This window comes from Melanotaenia boesemani, chromosome 20 (genome assembly GCF_017639745.1).
Source record: "Melanotaenia boesemani isolate fMelBoe1 chromosome 20, fMelBoe1.pri, whole genome shotgun sequence".
Taxonomy (NCBI): Eukaryota; Metazoa; Chordata; class Actinopteri; order Atheriniformes; family Melanotaeniidae; genus Melanotaenia; species Melanotaenia boesemani.
In genome coordinates this window covers 10,729,405-10,750,199 of record NC_055701.1, presented here as the reverse complement: position 1 = coordinate 10,750,199, position 20,795 = coordinate 10,729,405, and the positions used below count along the sequence as shown (strand labels likewise).

Genomic DNA, 20,795 nt, shown 5'->3' with positions numbered 1-20,795 from the left:
CGTTTGGAGCAAGAAAGAGCACCGTTAACCTGAGGCGCACGGGCTGCACTGTCAAACATAAAATTCCATATTTTAAAGAAAATGGAATTTTGTATTTGAACAGTTTTATGGTGAATCAAATAAAAGCAGCATTATGCAAAAGTTTGGACTTCCAAAAGCTTTGAGCTTTTAGATCAGACCAAAGCCTCTATACTTGAATCAGTTTGTAATGACTTTGTCCAGTCACAGCTTAAAAAAAAAAACGCAAAGATTTTATAAATACTGACTCAAGCCATGGGGGTTATCCAGGTAGCTGCCTAGTTCTCTGAAAATAAAAATAACTGTTGCAGTAAAAGATAAGGCTGTAAGATGGTCTTCTTTTTGATAACTTTCTTCAGTTTGTCATTAAGAAATGGTACCTGACAATGGAGGTCAAACTGAGGTTTGTAACACGAAGAAAACTTTCTAACTGTAAAATAAAATGGTGGAAGACCTTCAAAAAGTTATAAACTCTGGATGAGGTTGTAAGCCGTTTTACAAATATGTCCTTCCCAGAAAAATCATCAGAATCATCAGAGGATAAATGAAGTGGCCTTTTCTGTGTGGAGCTTGCATGTTCTCCACATGTATGCGGGTTCTCTCTGGGCACTCCAGCTTCCTCCCACCATCCAAAGACATGCATGTTAGGTTAAACACTAAATTCTCCCTAGGAGTGAGTGTGTGTATGAATGGTTGTTTGTCTGTGTTGGCCCTGTGATGGACTGGTGTACCCTGTTGGGTTAGGATTAGGCTCCAGCTTCCCCGTGACCCTTAATTAGACATGGTACAGATAATGGATGGATATTTAAAATGTGGAATACCTTTTTTGAAAATTAGGTCATCTTTTGCAATTAGTCTACACTTACTTTTAATGTAACCACAAGACTGTCTTTGAATTTGTTGATTTAACATAATGGACCTCCTTCACCCCAATTTACACCAACATAAAACATGTTAAGTTGACCACCACTGACTGAGTACCTGTGGAAACTGACCATTTTTATTGAAAATATGGTAAGCTGTGCATATGAAACAATGCATATTCTGCAACTGCAAAGTAAAAACTGGTTGCTGTTAAGTATTTACACAAATGTACCCAAATATACAGTCTTTTAAATAATATTCAAGAAAAAATGCAGCTTACTGAAAAACATAAAGCTCCAGTGAAGTGTAAAAACAGAAGTATAAGCAGCTAAAGGAAATGTAGAAGCAATTCATTGTGTTTTTGTGCTTAAAAAAACAATAAATGTCAAAAGGCAACCCTCTTTGGTGTAGAAACAGTGACTTTACAAACAGAACTCTCTACAATAAAAATTCAGCTCCCACTTTCCCCTTAATCTTTATGACATTTATGATGTCTACAGAAAACAGTAAAGAAACCAAATACATGGCTGGACTAATAAAGCATCTTATTTTCATTTTATATAGGGGACTATACATATATTTTTACATAATCTTAATGTAATGTGCAGACAAATACCCAGTGTAGAAATATTGCATAACACCATTTTAAACAGTATTCTTCCTTGTCACAGCCTTACCAATAACATCCCTTTATGTTACACTGGTGTCAACATTAATAACCATCATCTCCTATACCAAAAAACTGCACAAACATCAAGTAACATTTTTTTTAAGAAAAAAAAAGCAGAATGAATTCTGTACAGCAACAAATGACGGCCAGATAATGTTTCCATGCGATAGCTCCTGATATTAAAAATGTACATCATGCACATGCGCATCAGCTTGTGCCTAAGCTCTGGAACTTCTCCCGTAAACCTTTTACAATATTACTTTCTGAGGCCTTCCCTGAGCTCAGGACGGCAGACTTTGAACTGTTGACACCCTCTGGGAGTAGGCTGTTCTTGTCTTGAAGTCTGCTAACTGGACTGCAGGCCCGCACAGAGTCCTGAAGGTTTTGCACTTCATGAAGGGGAAGAGACCCCAGCATTTGGTCCAAACAACTCCACCTGCACAGCAGGGAATGTGTCTGGTGCTGGGGCCAGTCCTCTACCACAGGACACATTTCCTTGTGTGCTGTTTCAGATTGCTTTGTACAGCAGTCTGTTGAAGTTTTATTAAGGTCTGAGGAGCTGTTGTACTTGTGAGAGCAACCATTACACGTTTTTGTGCAGCACTCCACCATACCATTTAAGTCTATGCAGACACAGGCTGTTTTTGAAGAGTGGGAGGCGTCTGTGTATTTGGTGCGCAGCTCCTGAACGTCTGGCCAGTGGAAGGTCTCTGGGTGTGGGCTCTGTGGGCTGGTTAATGTGTCTTGAGAGCTGGCTCCAGAGCTGGGGGTCTGGACTGGACTGGGAGAATGAACTTCATGGATAACTGCCTGATCATCCACATTTAGGGGCAATCTGAGGGTGGCCTTACCTGCACACATTCACACAAAAAAGAAATAAAGAAAGCTTTTCAGTTCTTTTCATAGATAAAAGAAAGTGGAAGTTTATTGCAAAAGGAAATAACATGGAAATAACATCTAAGCAACATATTTACCAGTTTTCCTCATATTCTCCTCATGTACAGCCATTTGTCGGCTCCTCTGCCAGATTATGGGTCTGTTGTTCTTGATGCGCTGGCTGTACTGACGAGCCAGCTGGAAAACCTTATTTTTCATCTTGCCCATGTCTTGGAGGATCTGGTCTTCCTCCATGCTGGTTCGGAAGTTAATGATCTTAGGTAGGTGGCTAGGGTTGCAATTGCAGTTCTCTTGGGTCCTACATGGCTTAGAGTCCTGACCTGACCTCTCCTCTATAGCTGGGAAACTTATATTAGGTGATGATGGGGAGGCAGTGTTTATTTCAGACTCTTCTAAAAGCTGAATATTCATTTTATTGTCTGAAATATCTGAGTTGACATCACATATAACTCTTAGTTTTGACTCTGCAGTTGGCTGGACTTCTTGGTTCTCCTCCTCAGTTTCCATGACTTGCCAAACCTTGATCATGTCAGACGAAGGTCTGAACTCGTCTTCTGGTGTAGAGGTTTGAGATGTGGCCTTGGATTCAAATGAGCTCTGTGGTTCAGTGTTTTGACTCTTTTCTAATCCAGGAAGGTCAAACACGGACCAAGAAGTGGGCCTGTTTTGAGAAAGACCTTTCCTGTGCACTGTGCTGACCTTCTCTTGAGGAATACTGTTAAGCTGTCGACTCAGTTGCCTAACCAGACCAGCTGGAATATAGGAGAGACTTTCCCTGCGCTTGATGCTGAAGTTAGCATCTTGGTGCTCTGCGTGTTCATAGTATTGTTTGATTTTGTGTATAAGGAGGCGGTCTTGTTTGGAGAGAGTGGATCTGCGTTCCCCTTCACTGAGATCAGGCATGTGATCAGGGATGGATAGATTAGCCTCTGAGGTTTCTGGTGATGCTGGCGAAGACCTGGCTCCCATTTGGGTCTGTTTCTCCAAGTCCATATGGGCTGAGGGGCTTTGAAGGACATCATTATCTGTTGGTGGTGAAGGGCATGCAAGCGGACCAAGGTCCTCAGAAACAAGACTGCTCCGTCTAGATAGGCTGCTAATGAACTGCTCAGCTATCACACTCGCCTGGTCCAACACAGAGGAAGGTAGGATGCTTTTATTATCTGTAGACACCTCCTCTTCCTCCTCTGAGAATTCCCCATTAGGAAGTACACTTGTTTCTTCCACTTGGAGACCAGAGGAATCACTCCCTCCCTCTTCTTCTTCTCCAGTCTCTCTAGAGGTATCCACAGTTTCTGGAGTCTCCGCTTCTTGATCAGAGGGGGCAACAGGTGACTCTGGACTCTGGGAAGGATCCACCTCCAGCTGGCTGCTCTTTTCTCCTTGAGGAACACAGTCTGAAAGGCTCAGCTCCTGCACAGTGAGCTGAAACATGATCAGAGTGTTTGCAAAGTGGAATGTAATGAGTAAAGACTCATTCTAATAACAAGCACTCTCCATCCCCCATCAGCTTAATGGTCCCTTTCAAAGTCATCTCAGCAGTTTAATGTGAAGCATCCACAATTTATGCAGCTTGTGTTTTATCTTATTAGGTCCACTTGAGTAGTGACCCATTTCTATGAATATCATCTGAGTGTGGTGAAAACTAAGAAGGTAAAATGATGCCATTTGCAGCCTGTTGCTAGTGGCACTGCCTGGACCACCAACTTTATCCTCAATAAGCTCAGCGGTGATGTCTGTGTCGCTACCAGTGTTCATCAAACTGAAATCACACTAGCCTGCCATTAATCTAAATTTGTGTCCAGGTGCTGCCTATGCTTTTGGAGTGCCTGCAAATTGCAAACTGCAAACTGCACAAAAAAAAAGAAAAAAAAAGTGTAGCTTGGAGCTGTGTGGTGAAGATAAGGTTAGGAAGAATAACAACCTGCACTCTGCAGAGATGCAGAAGCAGTCTGTAGCTGGCCTCCAAATCCAATGCTGCCTTTCTCAGAGGGAGTGCTGAGCATAGGACAATACTATATGTGTGGTATTCTAATTTCCTGGTCTTAAAAATATACAAAATGCAGACATGATTCAAATGGGCTTCACACAAATATTGTGCTCATGGTACAGGGCACTTATATGTCAGGAAACTTATTTTTTAGTTTAATATAGTGTTGCATCAGCTAGCTCTCATTTACAGAAAGATAACAAAAATGAGTTTCATACAAATTATACAAACGCTCTAAAACAGGGTTAGTAACAATTGTGAGGATAGTGGGCTATTCTTCAATAGAGCAATGTGGCCTCATAAATGAGTGTGGGTAGGGTGCTGAAAGGATGCGTGTATTAACATTATCAACCGGCTTTTTAAAGTACCTTTGTGCTGTGAGTTTCTTTCACAACAACATCCCTGTTTTCCTCCTGCATGCAGTGTTCCGTTTCCTTTACTAGTGTAGTTTGCTGCTCAACAGTATCTTTGTTTTCAACATCCTAGTAGGGGCAAAACACAGGATTAAACATAAAGATGTTTGGTCAACATCCTCCATGAATAGGTTCCATTACAGTGAATTAATAGTGAATTTGTACTGAAACCATCCTTTAAAAAGCCACTGTGAAATTAAAATCTATTTCCAAATGATGCATATTCATTCATAGTCAGAAAGAATAATGCTATAACAATTAATCCTGACAAAGACTTTTCAATTATGAAAATTCAGAGGGGAAATATTAGAAAATATGATTATCAAAGAGCAGAGCTCCTGCTATTATAATGATATTTAATTAGATGGCTACATTAACCTTTGAAGTCCAACAACATTTAACAGATTGTATAAAGCAAACATTTCTCATGCAAATGCAAGCAATGGTCTCAACAGCATTAGCTTCAACATCAATCATGTCCCAAAACACACAATTATTAAACACACAACACAGCACAACACAAATGGGATGCACATACAGTCCATGCATAGTGGGATTACCTGAACTCCAAACATTACAAGCAGAGACATGCATGAGATGAGAGTTTTCAGTTTCATCCATATGTTTAAAAACGTAATCTCAGAAATTGATTCAATGTCCTTCAGCAGCACGACTTTGACCTCAGGTAAAGTCGCGCAAACTGGAGCAGGTGTTAGTTTTCTGTCATTCTGTTTATGAAAAAAAGGGGGAGAAGGATGAGAGCCCGTGTGGGAGAATGAGTGGCGTATTGGTATTAGTGAGCCGGTGGAATGGAGCAGGAAATGGAAAACCTGTGGGTGGCAGAAACCCTCACCGTTGTGAAGTGAGTGGAAAGCAAAGCCCTGGCTCTATAGTGCCAGCAGGAGATGGCTGCCAGGACTGAGCTGGCAAAGTCAGCTACCTGGTCGTCTCCCATCAGTACATCTTCTTTGTAACTCTTCCCTTCCTCCTGCTCCAGCCTGCCCTCACTCGGTGAAGAGCCCAGTTTAAGGTCACTGTCAGTAGGATTTAGCTGCTCCAGAGACTCCCTTCTGGAAATTAGATCCTCCACACAAGGCCTCTCAGCCTGGGGCTCGCCTAGTCTGGAGGTCAGTGTACTGACACTAGTGGCTGGCTGAAGGGAGCATCTATCCCCCAGCAGTGCCCCTTCGCTCTCTGCGTGCTGTAGCATGAAGTCATAGACATGTGGTTTGTTATTTCAAAGCTAGTGCTAGAGCCATATTGTGAATGCTAGGCTGTAAATGAAATGAAACCACCATAAAGCAGCTTTAGCTCTGGGTGAGATACAGTATAATTTTTGCAATTTCGGGAAAGTTCTGCAAGGATTACTCAAAGGCTTTAATTTTCTAGTTGAAGTTCTTTTGTATGCAAATTTTAAGTTTGAAGTGCTGAGTCAAAACTGGGTAAACCATATCTCACCACATCCCAGTAACCTCAATGTGTATTAATACAAATGAATTAAAAAGCTTAATAAAAAGCTCATTTGGATTTCATGCACTTACCTTCAGAACAGCTGCATGGTAAACAAGGGGGAAACGGCAGAGAGATAAACAAATGAGAACATCAATAACAATGAAAGCAAAATATGTTCAAATCAAATATCATGTGACAAAATAACATGAATTTCATCTGTATTTTGCTCAGTTAGTCCAGGACACAATCTCTGTCTCTACAAATAGGCACCGAGTGGGGTAGCTGTTAGTCTGGCTCAGACTCAAGGGAGGCTGTGTGATTAGGTAAATACCGATAAGAAGCATCTTGTTCTCAGAGGCTCAGACTGGGCATGATGCAATTAGCCAGGATGTGATGACCCATTCCCTTACCCAGATGAGAAGGTTGACATGAAAATTGCTCCTTCATTAAATTGTTTTGAAAATTGATCTGGACAGAGAGCAGGGGAGAGCAGAGGACAATAATACTGAGGTTTTCTCTCATTGTGGCCAATCAATGAAACAGGAAGGCTCACAGATCTGAGGACTGGGCTGAATTTGACTACCGAACAGTGCTCGTGTATGACAAAGCCTCTGACCAAAGTGGCATATAATTAACTTTATTATGGGTGGGGTGGAGTGGGGGTGATTGTGTGTGTCCATTGATCTGTTTTCCAGGTGTCTTTGAAGGAGTACAAAGCAGAGGTTCAATGGAGACATTAACAGCTCTTATCAAACATAAAAATAACCTTGGTGACAGGGAGCTGCAGTATAACTGGACAGCAGCCAGACTATGGATCAAACTGAAGCACTGTTAATGAATCTGCCTCTTTATTACTCCTTCTGAATGTCCGGGAATATAAACAAGAACCTCAAAGTGTACCAACCTTTTGTGCTCCTTATGCTTTGTTTTACTGGCTCTAAAAAAGAAGAAGAAAATAGTTTGCTAGGTGCAGATATGAGATTATTAATCAAATAAATTATTCTGTAGATAGACAGACAGACAGACAGATAGATAGATAGAATATTGAATATTAAAAACAGGCAAATAGAGCTTCGTTTGGATGAAGTACTGAAAGATGAATAAGGAACTTTTACCAGATCTCCTCCTCCCATTTCTTCCTCCAAGATGGAAGTCTTCAGTCTGGCAGCACTCTGCTTTCATCATCCTCTCAGGACTATACTGGTACTTCCCCAGATCTGAGTGGCGGAAGGATACGTCATTATACTCAGAGCTGCAATTACAAAAACTATTTTCTCCACTTAGATTGATGAATGGGTTACAAGCTAAGCCTTCTTGTCAAATTGAACAGCATGCCATATTTTCCACAGAAAATGAACCACTGTTCGCTTTCATTAGCAACATCTTTGGTTGCTGTGGCAACAGTTAAATTACTAGAGATGCTCCACTTGAAACACTTACAGTTAGAATTGTCCACAGTGGTTTCTTTTGCCTTCGAAGAAAAAAAAAACAAACCAAAAAAACAACACGTTTCATTAAAGACTCATCAGAGACAAATGTGAGAGATACGCTCTGTGAGACGTGATATTTACCTTCTGTGGTACGATGGTGTTGTGATTCTCAAGAATAAGCCTCTTAATGTGCTGGGACCAAAGACGCTTCTCTTCTACAGACCTGGCCTGAAACAACAGGCATTTCTCATTTAGAAAGTAATTGATAGATAAAAGTACATCATGTACATATTCACAGTAGCAATGTGAAACATGTGAAAATACTTTAGCTCTATTTTTCTGTTGTTTCTTCCAATGCAATCGAGGAAAAACTAATTTAGGCATCTTAATATTCGGTCAGCCATCCTTTTGTTTTTTTGACATCAGAACGTGAGTCGACTCCACATGTTTGTACAAAAACCTAGAAATTCATGTTAGCATAATCTGAAAATGCCATAAAGAGCTTCTTTTCTTTGTCAGTATTCATGTGACCAAAAATATCAAAAATAATGCAGTCAGCCCTGCTCAGTCTCCTTCTTTTTCAGGTATTTTAAGTGTGTTTGGCCTTGTTACCCTGCTGCAATGTGAATCCTTTTATTTCAAAGATTCAAAAAGGTGGAGCGTGCCTGCGTTTCTCTTTGGTAGAATTGGAGTGGATTTAGTGCGTGTTAAACTCAAAACAGCAACATGGTTCGCTTTGTGTTAGATGCACTATGTCCTGACTGTCTAAAAATCTCTAACTGGGATTTATTCATGAGGCCGACTTTTTTCATTACCCACTGCAAAATGTTGGTATGTGCTAGACCATCTGAAGTGTTTGACCTGCTCTATCCTCCTAAAAAACCTAGAGACCTTTCCTCTGAAACCACAACCAGACAGCAGTCTTTTCATTGGTACTTCTGAGGATTGCAATGATTTGTTATCATTTAGAATTTGATTATTCTTGGATGTTGAACATATTGATCATCTTATGGTGCACTCACATTTGGTGTGGATGATGGTTCTTTGAATAAACAAATCCAATTTTCAGTGATTTGGAGTGCCCTATGCGGCCTCTCAAGAAATCTTCACTTTAGCCATGAATTAATGCTGAGAAATCTCTATACTGCTCAGAATAAAAAGCTGATTTCTTTATACTATAAAGAGATAACTGAGGCACTCAAGAAGATAAGAAATAAAAAGCCTTTATTAAATCATGGCTAACTAATTAAAAAATACATGCCTTCGCGTTTCAGCCAACAGGGCAAGTGATTGATTTTATTAATACTTGATCTAGAAATGTTGCCGAATCTTAAACATTTTCTAAATCTACACTAAAGCTAGTAAAATCCTAAAAAACAAAAAACAAAGAAATTAACAACAAACAACAAATTATTTCCAAAAATAATATGAAAGCAGAACAGATGCTTTTTCTCAGATCATCTGCCGGCACTTTACATACATACAGTGAAAAATAACTTAAAAATATGGACAGATCAAGCTACCTTTAATTTTTTAAGAGATATGTGACATTTCTAAAACTGGAAGGTATTTTTAACTGTGTTGCAGGACTTGAAAAGTGGCGTTGCAGTTACCTGAACCGTATGAGGCTGCTTGGGACGCTTGAAATGGATAACACTGAAGAGCAGGGGATCCTTGGCACTGTCAAGTAGCATTAAGGTGGAGCACTGGAACCATAAAAGAAACCATATGGAGCCTTATGATACAAACCTTTATGTTACCCTTCTCTGTTATATAAAAATTCAAACTATTAAACCACTTATCATATTGAATAATGTCAAAAAAACCTACTGATATATGGATCTTGTAGACGTAGTGTTCCCCTCTTTTCTTGGTAATGAGAAGCATCTTTTCAAAGAGGAAGAGTGTGCGGGTATTCTTCGCTCTTAGCACATGAAAGGTGCCCTCCAGCACCAGCTCTCCATATGTGGTCAGGTCAGACCCCTTCCAGTTAATCAGAAGAGACTGGATCTCCTATGGAAGAACATGAAAGCAAAAACCATTACACACACATACTCTCAGCCATGTCTTCTAAGGAGATTGGAAATTATACAGTTAATGCAGCTGTTATTTGTAATACTAACACCATCTGTACAAAGGAATTCAGAAAGGGAAACCAGACCATCTTAGTCAAAGCGTGGAAAAAATTAAATAGCTTTAATTCAAGGATATTGTTCTGAGACACTCTAGAGATAAGCACAGGCAAACTCATAATGCACCACATGGCAATGCCATAAATTCCTCAAATACTCTTTTACACATACTTGTGAGATCTATCTGACCTGCACTCTGACGGCATGCTCATGTTTCCTCTTCATATCATTGATGTACCAGGCCACGCCTGTCATGGTGTCTATGGCCTCCTGAATGACCTCTGAGCCCTCCTCATCTGGGTCAAAGTGCTTGGCAATTTCCTTGAAAGGAGAGAATTAGTAATTACAACTTCTGACACATTATTCACATTGTCCTTCACAGTTGAGGACAATGTGAAATGTGTAACGTGATTTAAAGCAGCATTATTTTACCATCAATAGTACTCAAGCTATAAAAGTGCCAAGGCAGTATTTTTGAGGAAAAGCTATATGAAAGCTTCAATATCCATGAAGGTGGTATTTACCTGAAGGAGAAGGTGATATTTCAGGATCCTCTGAACAGGCTTTAGCAGGTAGGAGCCCAAAGGGAGGGAGCGCTTCAGAGCAGCCTGCCGATCTCTGAAAAACTTGGCTAAGGTTTTACTCCTCATGCAGTCGGTCAGTGCTGCCACTGAGCTGCAGATGGCAAACACCAGCATCCATCAGCTCATACAGGCATGTTCATCACAGTTAAATCTATTTAAATATTCAAATCAAAACAACTTACTTGGGATAGTTGTTGCAATACTGCGTGTATATTTCAAAATATTCACTCTGGGGAAACACAAATCCAGCATCATTATTGTCAATATTAGTTAACAAACTAATATGGCTGCAGTTAGAAATGCAGAAGATTGTTTTCCTGACCTTGTTTACAAAGCACTGAGCAATAGCCACAGGATCATTCTCACACATGTCCAAGGCCTGCAGCAATTCACTGAATGCAACAGAGTAAAATCATACCATGAGATAATATTAACCATTAATATGCCACAAAAGAATGATGAAAGCAGGAAAAATGAGTGATATGATTATTCTGACTTTAATGTTATTACAACTACCACTAGAGGGCACCACAAACTTTCAAACAACAGCCTTTGCACACTATTATACAGAGAACATACAGTGGATTTGAAATTCTCCATGTCCACATTCCCTTAAAAACAAGTTTAATTCTGTTTAAACCAAAACCTGTGAGAGTCAAACACAATAACTTCACAGAGGTTTTTAAAGCTATGATCAAAGTCCAGACGGCCGGACTGAAACCAAGTACAAACAGATGTGCAAGCGTATACAATGAGAAATATATGGGTGTTAAAATTTATTATAGACACAAGAGCTCTTTGTTCCTACAGATGAATGTTTGCTCAACAGTATTTACAATTGGAAGAGTCAAGTCTAAGCTACAAAGAGTCATAAAAGACGGACAATTCTAAGTTGGGTTAGGAAAGCTAAGCATGGGATTGATTTAAAGCAAAGTAAACAGAAGAACAACATGCAGTTGACATAGTGTACTGTACATACAGCGAAACTGGAATGAAACTCTGGTTTCCCTTCCGCAGCCTCCTATAAACTCTGTTGCAATAGCATGTAAATATGGGGCACCTGCTCACTGGCTGATACGAGGATTTCATCACAAAATGTTGCTAAATAAAGAGCAAAAAGTGGAAAATCCTCCTCTCTGAAAATGTAACCTTTTAATCCAAAAATGTGTCAATAAATTTGTTACTCTGCAACAACTATAACATAATTAAAAGTGATGCATCTAATTCTCCTTACTGGTGCTCTTTGATAGCATTGGCATTATTTTAAGGGCTCCTCACAATAACAGGACATAAGAATGTTAATGTGTGTTTTGGCAAGCAGCTCATTGGGCAATGACAGCTTGCTGACATGAGATGATGAAATAAAGCCAGCTGCATACTTCCTATAGCTTTCAGAAAGTTGCAACACTGTTTTTACAGCAGTGAGTCGTTTGTTTGTTTCTCCCTGCATCTGGCTTGAGTCACTCAGCATGAAAATGTAGCCAAGCATCATCCATTCTTAACTTTAATGCCCTATTATCAAAACAGCAACATTTCACATACACATCAAAGTGAATGAAAACATTCCTTGCCCCAAAAAAACTGGTCAGGAATGTAACTACACCAGTGACTGATCACAGTTTCCTCTGCTCTGCCATAAACTAGCTCTTCACTGATAGTGTAGCGACTTTCTCTATGGTTTGTACTTTTTTGCAGCAAAAATCCAAGCAAGAATTCCAAATAGTAATGAGGCAAATCACCATTTGTGTATTTGAAGGGAAATTTACCTGTTGAACTCATAGATGTCCTCTATGTTTCCAAAAAGTGCACACACTTGTTCAGGTCGTATGGGAAGGTTGCCTGTATCTATTATGTGTGCCAAATAGTCCTGGAAAAACAGCAGAGACAAGGACATATACTTAAAGAAAAATCTCAATGGTCAAACGTTATACAGACATTTTCAAAATCCTACCAGCAGAGGGAGCGAAAATATACAGAAATGTCTTTTCTTGCTGTTGCACTAAGCAACGTTTTCTTATTTCTTTTAGATAAAATTTTTTCCTGAGAAAAAGAGAAAATAGGACCATTAATAGACAAGTTATTTGAATGATGCATAAAAGATCCTTTTAAAGATTTGTTCCATGTACTGAAGAGAAATATGACTTTCTTGGAGAGGTTCTCTACCCACACAAGAAACATCAGCACAGTCTGACCCCCCCCCCCCCCCAAAAGAACCCAACTCTCTCTGGACCTCAGGAGAATATCAGACGATAAAAATACCCACAAACCCTAAAGCCAAATATGCCAACATCTGGATGATTTCCCACTGATTTGGTCAATTACACACTCATGTGGCATACAAACACCACCAAAAAGAGTCAAGAAGCAGGTTAACAAAGGACAAACACACAGACATGCACATATAAATAAGCAGCAGCTAAATAAAGACTATAAACAGCTTGCACACACAGAGTCTCCCTGATAATGTAATGCAAATACAACAACACGTACACACACCCTTAGCAGGTTTGCAAGAAAGCCCAGATTAGGAGTAGAGTCATCACATCACACCACAGAATGAACTGCAGCCAGGAGTCAAACACTAACAGTGCCCTGCAGAAAAACTCACTAGTTGAGTTACACTACACACATGTGACCTTCAGCATACTGTGAGATTTAATGCGGTGCATGGTGTCTCATACCTTACACTGCTACAAGCTGTTCTTTATTATAGAACAGACAGGGCTTTTTATGCTGTAGCAATACTGTTATGGGTTACATAAATCTTTTTAGGAGTTAACAATCTTACGTGGTAACAAGAGTGACCAGGTTTCTCTAAAAACAATAAGGACTAGCAACCACCTTCTTGTTAAAAAAATGCTGAGGATGATTACTTTAGGTGTGTTCAGACCAGTTGTTTGGGATGTATTCAAGCATGTGAATCAGTTGGGATCAAACAGCTGTTCTCAAACTGTATCCTGTGTACAGACAGAGTAAGTGTGACCAAGTGATAAACTGGATCAAACAACAAGCACTTATACGCGGAACAGTCCCTCAGAAGTTCAGCATCAGTATTAAGTGGAAGATTTAAATTAGTTTCCTTAAAAAAATCTGACACCAAATTGATTGAAGAAGTGTTCTTCTCTCTCAGGTCCAAAGTCAGGTAAGAAATAAATGTGAGCTGCATGGAATCAAAATGACTGGAGCCAGACTGTTATCATGAAAGGACAAAAGTTACATCTGTTTCCACATTACAGCATATCACTCCACTTTCATCTGCATTATTTCTTTAGCTGGGGCAAAGATGGAGGTGTTTGTCTTGGCTGGGAGAGCCTGAGAGTTCAGGACAGGCTGGAGCTTGCAGCAGGGCCTGTGTGACTGAGGCCAGACCAGGTTGGGCTGCTGCGCTTGTCAAGTGAAATAGAAATCCCTAGAAGTGGTTGTCAGGAGCAAGTCGTTACTTAAAACTAGAGCTGGGGTAGCACTCCCTCCCACAGCAAATGCTAGACGCCAGCATAGTCTAAAGAAAGGTGAGGAGGGGTCCTAGCTGTTTTACTGCCAGGCAGTCTCAGAAATGCCTCACATGTTAAAGTCATTACAGTCTGCAGACTGGCTGCTGAGTGCTCCTGCTTCTTTGCTAAACTGAGGACAGACTTGGTGTGATGGAGGCGCCCCAATCTGAAAGTTGTTGCCAGACTACAAAAGTAGATAAAGTGATAAGAAGTAAGTGGTTTCTTTTGTCCTGAAAATCATCCCTGGCCCATTTTTCCCCACTCTTCACATCTTTGAGATGAGGCTTAAATATCTTTAAAAAGATTAGACCCAGAGACTCCTGTTGTGATAACCGTGCAATGTGTTTTTTTACTACAGATATGAGCACTCAAGCCATAAACCCAGGCTACAGACTGTAAACTTTCACTGCACTGTAAATATACACAATTGTTTATAGAAAACATCACATCCAGATCATAAACTGTCTGACAGCCTTCATCTTTATGAACTCCAAATCTATAAACAACACACAAGCAGCCACCAGATGTCAGGCAACATTTTCTTTTCCACTGGCTGACTTGTTTCCAAAGCAGGAGAATCCAACTCTTGAAGTAAAAAAAGAAGAAGAAGAAAAAAACATCTACTGGATGCATTACAAGACTTGTAATTTCAGTCACAAACCACTGCTTGGAACAAAGGACACATTATTTGGTCTCAAAGATTAAATCCCTGTTTTAGTTCAGTTGATCACTTCTAGTGAACATTGCAGACATTATGTCATACCTGCACACAAATCCAAGTCAAATATGTTCTTTGGGTGCCCAGAATACAAATGATTGGCTAGCACAAAATGAAAAACTTGACATCCACTCACCTCCACGATGCTTCGCAGATCTTTGACATACATGCGCTCTGTCTCGATTATCTCCATGACAACACGGTCAACATAGGTCAGCTTTGGGTTGGGTGCCATTGCATCTGTGACGACAGGTGAGGTGGGAATATGAAGTACTTCACTACTTGCAGCCTTGCTGGCGGTGGCGTTGTTGTTGTTTTGCTGGTTGTTGAACACCCTGGGCTCCAGCCACTCCCGCCAGCGTTCCTTGGAACCTGAAAGACTGGGGCTCTGGTTTCTGGCCTGCTCTCTGGTGCTTTCTGCTGGACTCAGCTCTAGGTCTATGTCCTCTTCGCTAGGTATGGGAGGTGTGGTGGAGGAAGGAAGGGCCACTGTGCTTCCAAAAAGGCTGTGACTATCACGGGATGAACCAGATGACAGGGTGGACACAAGGCTCACTGGACGCTCACACTCCCCATCCAGTAGCTCTGCGCACATTAGGCCATAACAGTCGGGGCTCAAATCTACGTTACCCTGGACATGGTCACTGCTGGACAGGGGTGAGGACAACTGAGGAGATTCTGGGAGAGGAGAAAAGAACACATACAGAAAGCAGGTGTCACTATGAGAAACTATATTATCAACTTCAGCAGGACTTGAACAACCCCTCATTTTTTAAGTGAAGGAGGGTGTTCCAGACAATTGAGAAAAGCCTCATATGTTAATATTAAGTATCTTGGTTAAAATACTGTTTATAAACTGAGATGGTTATAAACTCTTAAGAGATGTCCTGCTAGTAAGATTCAAACTGCATAAAGGCAGAAGAAAAGCACAACTTAAGCTAAATAAGATTTGATAACTGTTCAAGTTACATTGAACAGACTACCATCTAAGAATCAATAAAAGACAGCTAAGAGCTCTGTTTCTACTCCCAGACAAAAACGAGTTATGGCTTACAGTAAAAGGCCTCCCACAAATCATTACTGACACGGCCTAATTGCACAACTGCATATTCTATGGAAAACCCAGACATTTCCTCTTGTTCTCCTGACTACTGAGGGCTAAACCTTGGAAAAACAGAGCAGGGGAAACTGATGGGAAAATAAAATGGGTAAAGAGACCAGGAGCTTTGTTTATATATTTTTATGGGGCTACATCTGAATTGAAAAGAAATGGAATCCATATTCTGTTTCACATACTTCCTGGCCAGATGGGGAATTTTCCTTGTAAGCATTTCCTAAATATATGAACTCATAGTGTTGTGAGAATGGAGCGTTGAGTGACCACTGTGCAGAGAGCTCCATTTCCTTAAATATTTAGAGGGCAGGGAGGCCAAAACCATTTTGCCAAGCTAAAGAAATGGAGCTTTGTTATTCAATTTGACTTCAGACTAATAAATGGAAATCTACGGAGCACACACTGTCGTTAAGCAAATCAGTGAAACGTCTCAAGTAAGCAATATTGCCAAGAAGGGATGGAGTGTACAGTTTGGCGTTAATAGCTTGCAGATGTCGCTACTTATTTCAACCTCTTTGAGTGCTAGCAAGGTTTGTACCTAAATATTGTCATTGTTTAGATGTGCAGCATTGGTCAACAGTTCACAGATGTCACACAATACTTATCCCATGGAGAAGACACAACCACATAATTCACTAATGTTTGCCAACTTGACTTCTCTCATGCACAGATCATGCAGCATTTTATGGTTCTCAGTGAAATAAATGATCTTAACAAGCCAAATATTTACTATAAAAAAGAGGGAAGTGGCCACAGTGATTTATGAAGCCTTGAAAACAGCGTGATGGGCAGTTGGATGAAGAGTTTCATATGAAGACAAACTGCCTCTAAGTTCATTCAGATTCACACATGCATAGACACACACACATCCGTCTTGGCACGCTGAAACTTTCCATGAGTCAGTAGTACTGAGCTCATGCTGTTCACACTACACTACTTGCTCCACAATCCACACCAAAGCTTCCCAACAACTCTGTTCCCATGCACAACCTTACTGGGAGAAACAGATGAGCTGGCAAGCGTGAGCTGACCACTAGAGAAAGCTCTGTTTACGCTCTGTGACTAATCATAGGGTTCATGGTGTAAAGGGAGTGTAGTAGTGGGTTATTACACTCTACACCAATATGAATTAGGACAAAGCATCTGCTTCCTTTGCTGCATCTGCCTTTACTTTTGGTTTTGAGCTTTGCTGGATTGAAATGATTATGTGTCCCCTTTATGTGTCCCTTCCTCTTTCCATTTCTTCCTCCAGATCACATATCCCTCCATAATAAAGCTGGCAGTTTAAAAAAGAGAAAGAGGAAGGCAAAAACATGGGGTAAGGTCAGTGTAAAACAAAAACCATGCTTACACCTCGCAACCATTACAAATCATTCTTTGCATCTACTTTGCACAGCTCAAATGACCAAACAAGTCACAAGTGGCTGAACTATACTAAAAAGTAGAAATAACCCAGACAGCAGACGTTTCATTTCAGGACAAGCTCAAACCCTCCTGCAGCTTTGATTAACCACTTCAGATACAGCCTCTGCAGATGGGAATTATCTGCAGCTGATACCACAAACAAGCCACATGTTTTGGGGGAAAACAGCATTGCTGGACCAAGTACTGTCCATGTTAAAACAAGCTGTGCAAAGGAATGCAAATGACCTGGTTATCTCAGACAAGCTGCATGCCTGGTCCTGTGCAATGAAGTGCAAAGTGTTTCCAGTCTGCCTGTTGCTTTGGACAGAGATTAATAAAAGGTGGTCATCAATGCATTCATCAATGCATTCTGCAAAGCATTGATTAATCACGAATATCAGATACTGACTTGATGGCTGCAACCATAGAAATCTGTCATATTAGCAGTGTAAAGAAATCAGTGTTTGTTTGTTTTATAGGTGGGCTGCACTGTGGTATTGTGGTTAGTACCATTGCCTCACAGAAAGAAGGTTCCTGGTTTGAGCCTCGGTTGGGGGGAGGGGTTAGAGCTGGGTCTTTCTGTCTGGAGTTTGCATGTTTCCCCCATCAATGCACAGGTTCCCTCTGGGTACTCCCGCTTCCTCCCACAGTCCACATGCATTTTAGGTAGATTGGTCACAGGAGTGAGTGTGAGTGGTTGATTGTCTCTTGGTGTTGGCCCTGTGATGGCCTGGCATCCTGTCCAGGGTGTAATCTGCTTTTGGTGCTCACTAGCTGCTGGGATAGGCTCCAGCTTCCCCACCACCCTGCACTGGAATATGAAGGTATAGAAAATGGATGGCTGGATGTTTTATAGGTTATATTTTTTTAAACAACTGAGATGAGATGAAAGGAAAATGGACAGACTACATATCACAATAGGGCCATCAAAGATGTATTATGGTTCAAACTTAACCTGATACCCATGTTTGTTACACTACATGCTGCAATCTGCATGCTTGGCTGTGTTTTGGCAGCTGACTGCTTTTGGTGCTCAAGCTCAGATCCAATAATTGTTGCCAGATTTGGGTGTGTGGTTTAAAACAGAATACTGTCAACTTAAGTCACATCTGGACAAACCCACCATGTGTGTTACCCTGAATAAGGATAACACACCTGGTTCAGTTTCAGCATAAAGGACTCAGCCCAGAGCTACTGTGCCAACTCAGTTATTTTTCCTCTGACCTGCTGGATTTAGGATATTTATGGAGCCAAACTCTTTAAGCTACCTGGAGAGTGCAACAGGCATTTACATCTGCCATGATGATTTACTTCATCTAGATGAGGAAAGGTTTGCTTACATCCACATATTTCAAAATTTACCAGAACCCTGTCCGAGTAGAATTTATGAACATATTTACATTTAATTGACAATGACTTCTCCTGCCTCTCCCAAAAAGCTGATGGAGAATGTTAAGTATACAGTATGTGAAGTTAAGGAAATGGTCCTTAGAAAAACATTTCAGCCAACCTTGGACTGTGATTTTCCTATTCACACACCAACATTTCTCAAGAATAATTTTACTGTGAAACAATTCTCACTTTTCTTTCAGTTATGCATTAATACAGTCTTTAACTTACACATATAACCATTAACCAAGTCAAGGCTAAAGCGGTGTTAACATACATTGCTGAAAAAAATAAAGGGGACACATAATCATTAGCATGTAACTCAAAGTAACACCGACTCTGAACACATTTCACCTGCTGTTGTACAAATGGAACAGACCAGATGGAAATTAGAGGTAATTAGCAAGACAACTCCTGTAAAGGCAAGATCCTGCAGGTGGTGGCCACAGACCACCTCATCATCCAGAAAGGATGGTGAGGTGGTCACATTAGCATTTTGCCAGTGTCCTCACCACTAGAGTGATTAATTTATGATTGAGGGCCGCTGTCCTGCATATTTTCCAGTGTTTCCTGCTTCAACACACCTGACTCAAATAGGTGGTGTCTGCAACCCACAGAAGTTGCTCATGTGATGCAGCTCATCCAAGATGGCACGTCAGTGACGGTTTGCTGTGTTTCCCAGCACAGTATCTAGACTCTAGAGCATGGAGGAGATACCAGACAACTACCTCCAAGTTTCTTAGCAAGTATGCTAAGAGACTTGAAGGGAGTTGTAGGAGGACAACAACCCAGCAGCAGGACCACTAACAGCTCTTTTGTGCAAGGAGGAACAGGAGGAGCACTGCCACAGCCCTACAGAATGACCTCCAGCAGGCTATTAATGTACATGTTACTGCTCAAACTGTCAGAAGACAAACTATTTGGGTGGTATGATGGCCTGATGTCCAAAAGTGGGACTGTGCTCACAGCTCCACGCTGTGCAGCACAATTAGCATTTGCCAGAGAACACCAGGATAGGCAGATTGGCAGATTCGCCATTGGGCTCTGTGCTATTCACAGATGAGAGCAGGTCCACACTGAGCACATGTGACAGACGTGAGAAAGTCTGGAGATGCCGTGGAGATCATTATGCTGCCTGCAACATCTTCCAGCACGACCGGTTTGGCAGTGGCTCAGTCATAGTCTGAGGAGGCATATCTTTGGAGGGCAGTACAGACCGTGGTACCAGGATGAGATCCTTAGACTTATTGTCGGACCATATGCTGCAGCGGGACCTGGGTTCCTTCTGTATGACAATGCTCGGCCTCATGTAGCCAGAGTGTGTCTGCAGTTCCTGCATGACAAAGGCATTGATGCTATGGACTGGCCTGCCCGTTCACCAGACCTGAATCTAATTGGACACCTCTGGGACATCATGTCTTGTTCCATCCACTGCTCCCACATCACACTTTTTGACTGATGACCTGATCCAGGTCTGAGAGGAGATCCTTCAGGAAAACATCTGTGGTCTCATCAGGAGCATGCCCAGACATTGTAGGGATTGCATACAGGCACCTGGAGGCCACACACGCATCACTGAACCTCATTTTGAATTGCCTTGAGGAATTTCCACAGAAGTTGGGTCAGCCTGCGATCTGATCTTTCCCCTTTTTATTTTGAGCATGATTCTAAATCCAGACCTTCATGATTTTGATTTCCATTGATTATTCCTATGTTATTTTGTTCTTAACACAATCCACTATGTTTTGAATAAAGATTTTCAACTGGAATATTTAATTAATTGAGATCCAAAATGTGTTGTTTAAGTGTTCCCTTTATTGTTTTGAGAAGTGTATTTTGACCACATGTAACCCAATAACACTCAGTTCGCCTTCAAAATCTGTTTAAAGCCATCAGCAAGTCTAATTCTAAGATTAGCACAGAACATTGGCTTAGATATTTGTGCACTGAGCACAGTATTGAAAGCAAAATGATCAGAATTCCAAGAAAAAAACAAAACAAAACAAAAAAGGCAATCCCTCATTGTAATTCTTCAAATTCCTTTTTCCTCATTGATGGGCCAAGGTTAACATTTACACACAAAGGTGTGTTAATCCTAGAAGTGTGACCTCCCTTTTTTGAAAAGAAGGAAAATAAAACATTACCAAAGAACTAAGAATCAGTTCTTTGGTAAAATAATATAACTGGTAATCAAATGTTAAAGAAACAGAAAGTTAAATAACATATGAA

The 20,795-nt window shown here is 40.8% G+C and overlaps 1 protein-coding gene across 4 annotated transcripts in view; it reads right to left on the bottom strand.

Moving 5' to 3' along the window:
- Positions 1–1,000: 1,000 nt before the first annotated feature.
- The window catches only part of LOC121630962 (pleckstrin homology domain-containing family G member 3), a 31,695-nt gene continuing 11,900 nt past the window's right edge, over positions 1,001–20,795 (bottom strand). For 2 of the 4 annotated variants that reach the window (XM_041971530.1, XM_041971532.1), the window contains 17 exons: positions 14,796–15,337; positions 12,217–12,317; positions 10,773–10,842; positions 10,633–10,679; positions 10,391–10,541; positions 10,056–10,187; positions 9,565–9,747; positions 9,348–9,440; positions 7,876–7,962; positions 7,745–7,775; positions 7,420–7,521; positions 7,209–7,241; positions 6,394–6,404; positions 5,706–6,053; positions 4,808–4,921; positions 2,527–3,874; positions 1,001–2,403 (listed from right to left, as the gene is read on the bottom strand). In XM_041971530.1, the coding sequence (XP_041827464.1) occupies positions 1,760–2,403; positions 2,527–3,874; positions 4,808–4,921; positions 5,706–6,053; positions 6,394–6,404; positions 7,209–7,241; positions 7,420–7,521; positions 7,745–7,775; positions 7,876–7,962; positions 9,348–9,440; positions 9,565–9,747; positions 10,056–10,187; positions 10,391–10,541; positions 10,633–10,679; positions 10,773–10,842; positions 12,217–12,317; positions 14,796–15,337 (4,037 nt within the window). In that variant the 3' untranslated portion in view covers positions 1,001–1,759. The remainder of the gene's footprint in view (positions 2,404–2,526; positions 3,875–4,807; positions 4,922–5,705; positions 6,054–6,393; positions 6,405–7,208; positions 7,242–7,419; positions 7,522–7,744; positions 7,776–7,875; positions 7,963–9,347; positions 9,441–9,564; positions 9,748–10,055; positions 10,188–10,390; positions 10,542–10,632; positions 10,680–10,772; positions 10,843–12,216; positions 12,318–14,795; positions 15,338–20,795) is intronic. The other 2 variants (XM_041971531.1, XM_041971533.1) reach the window with 2 other exon arrangements.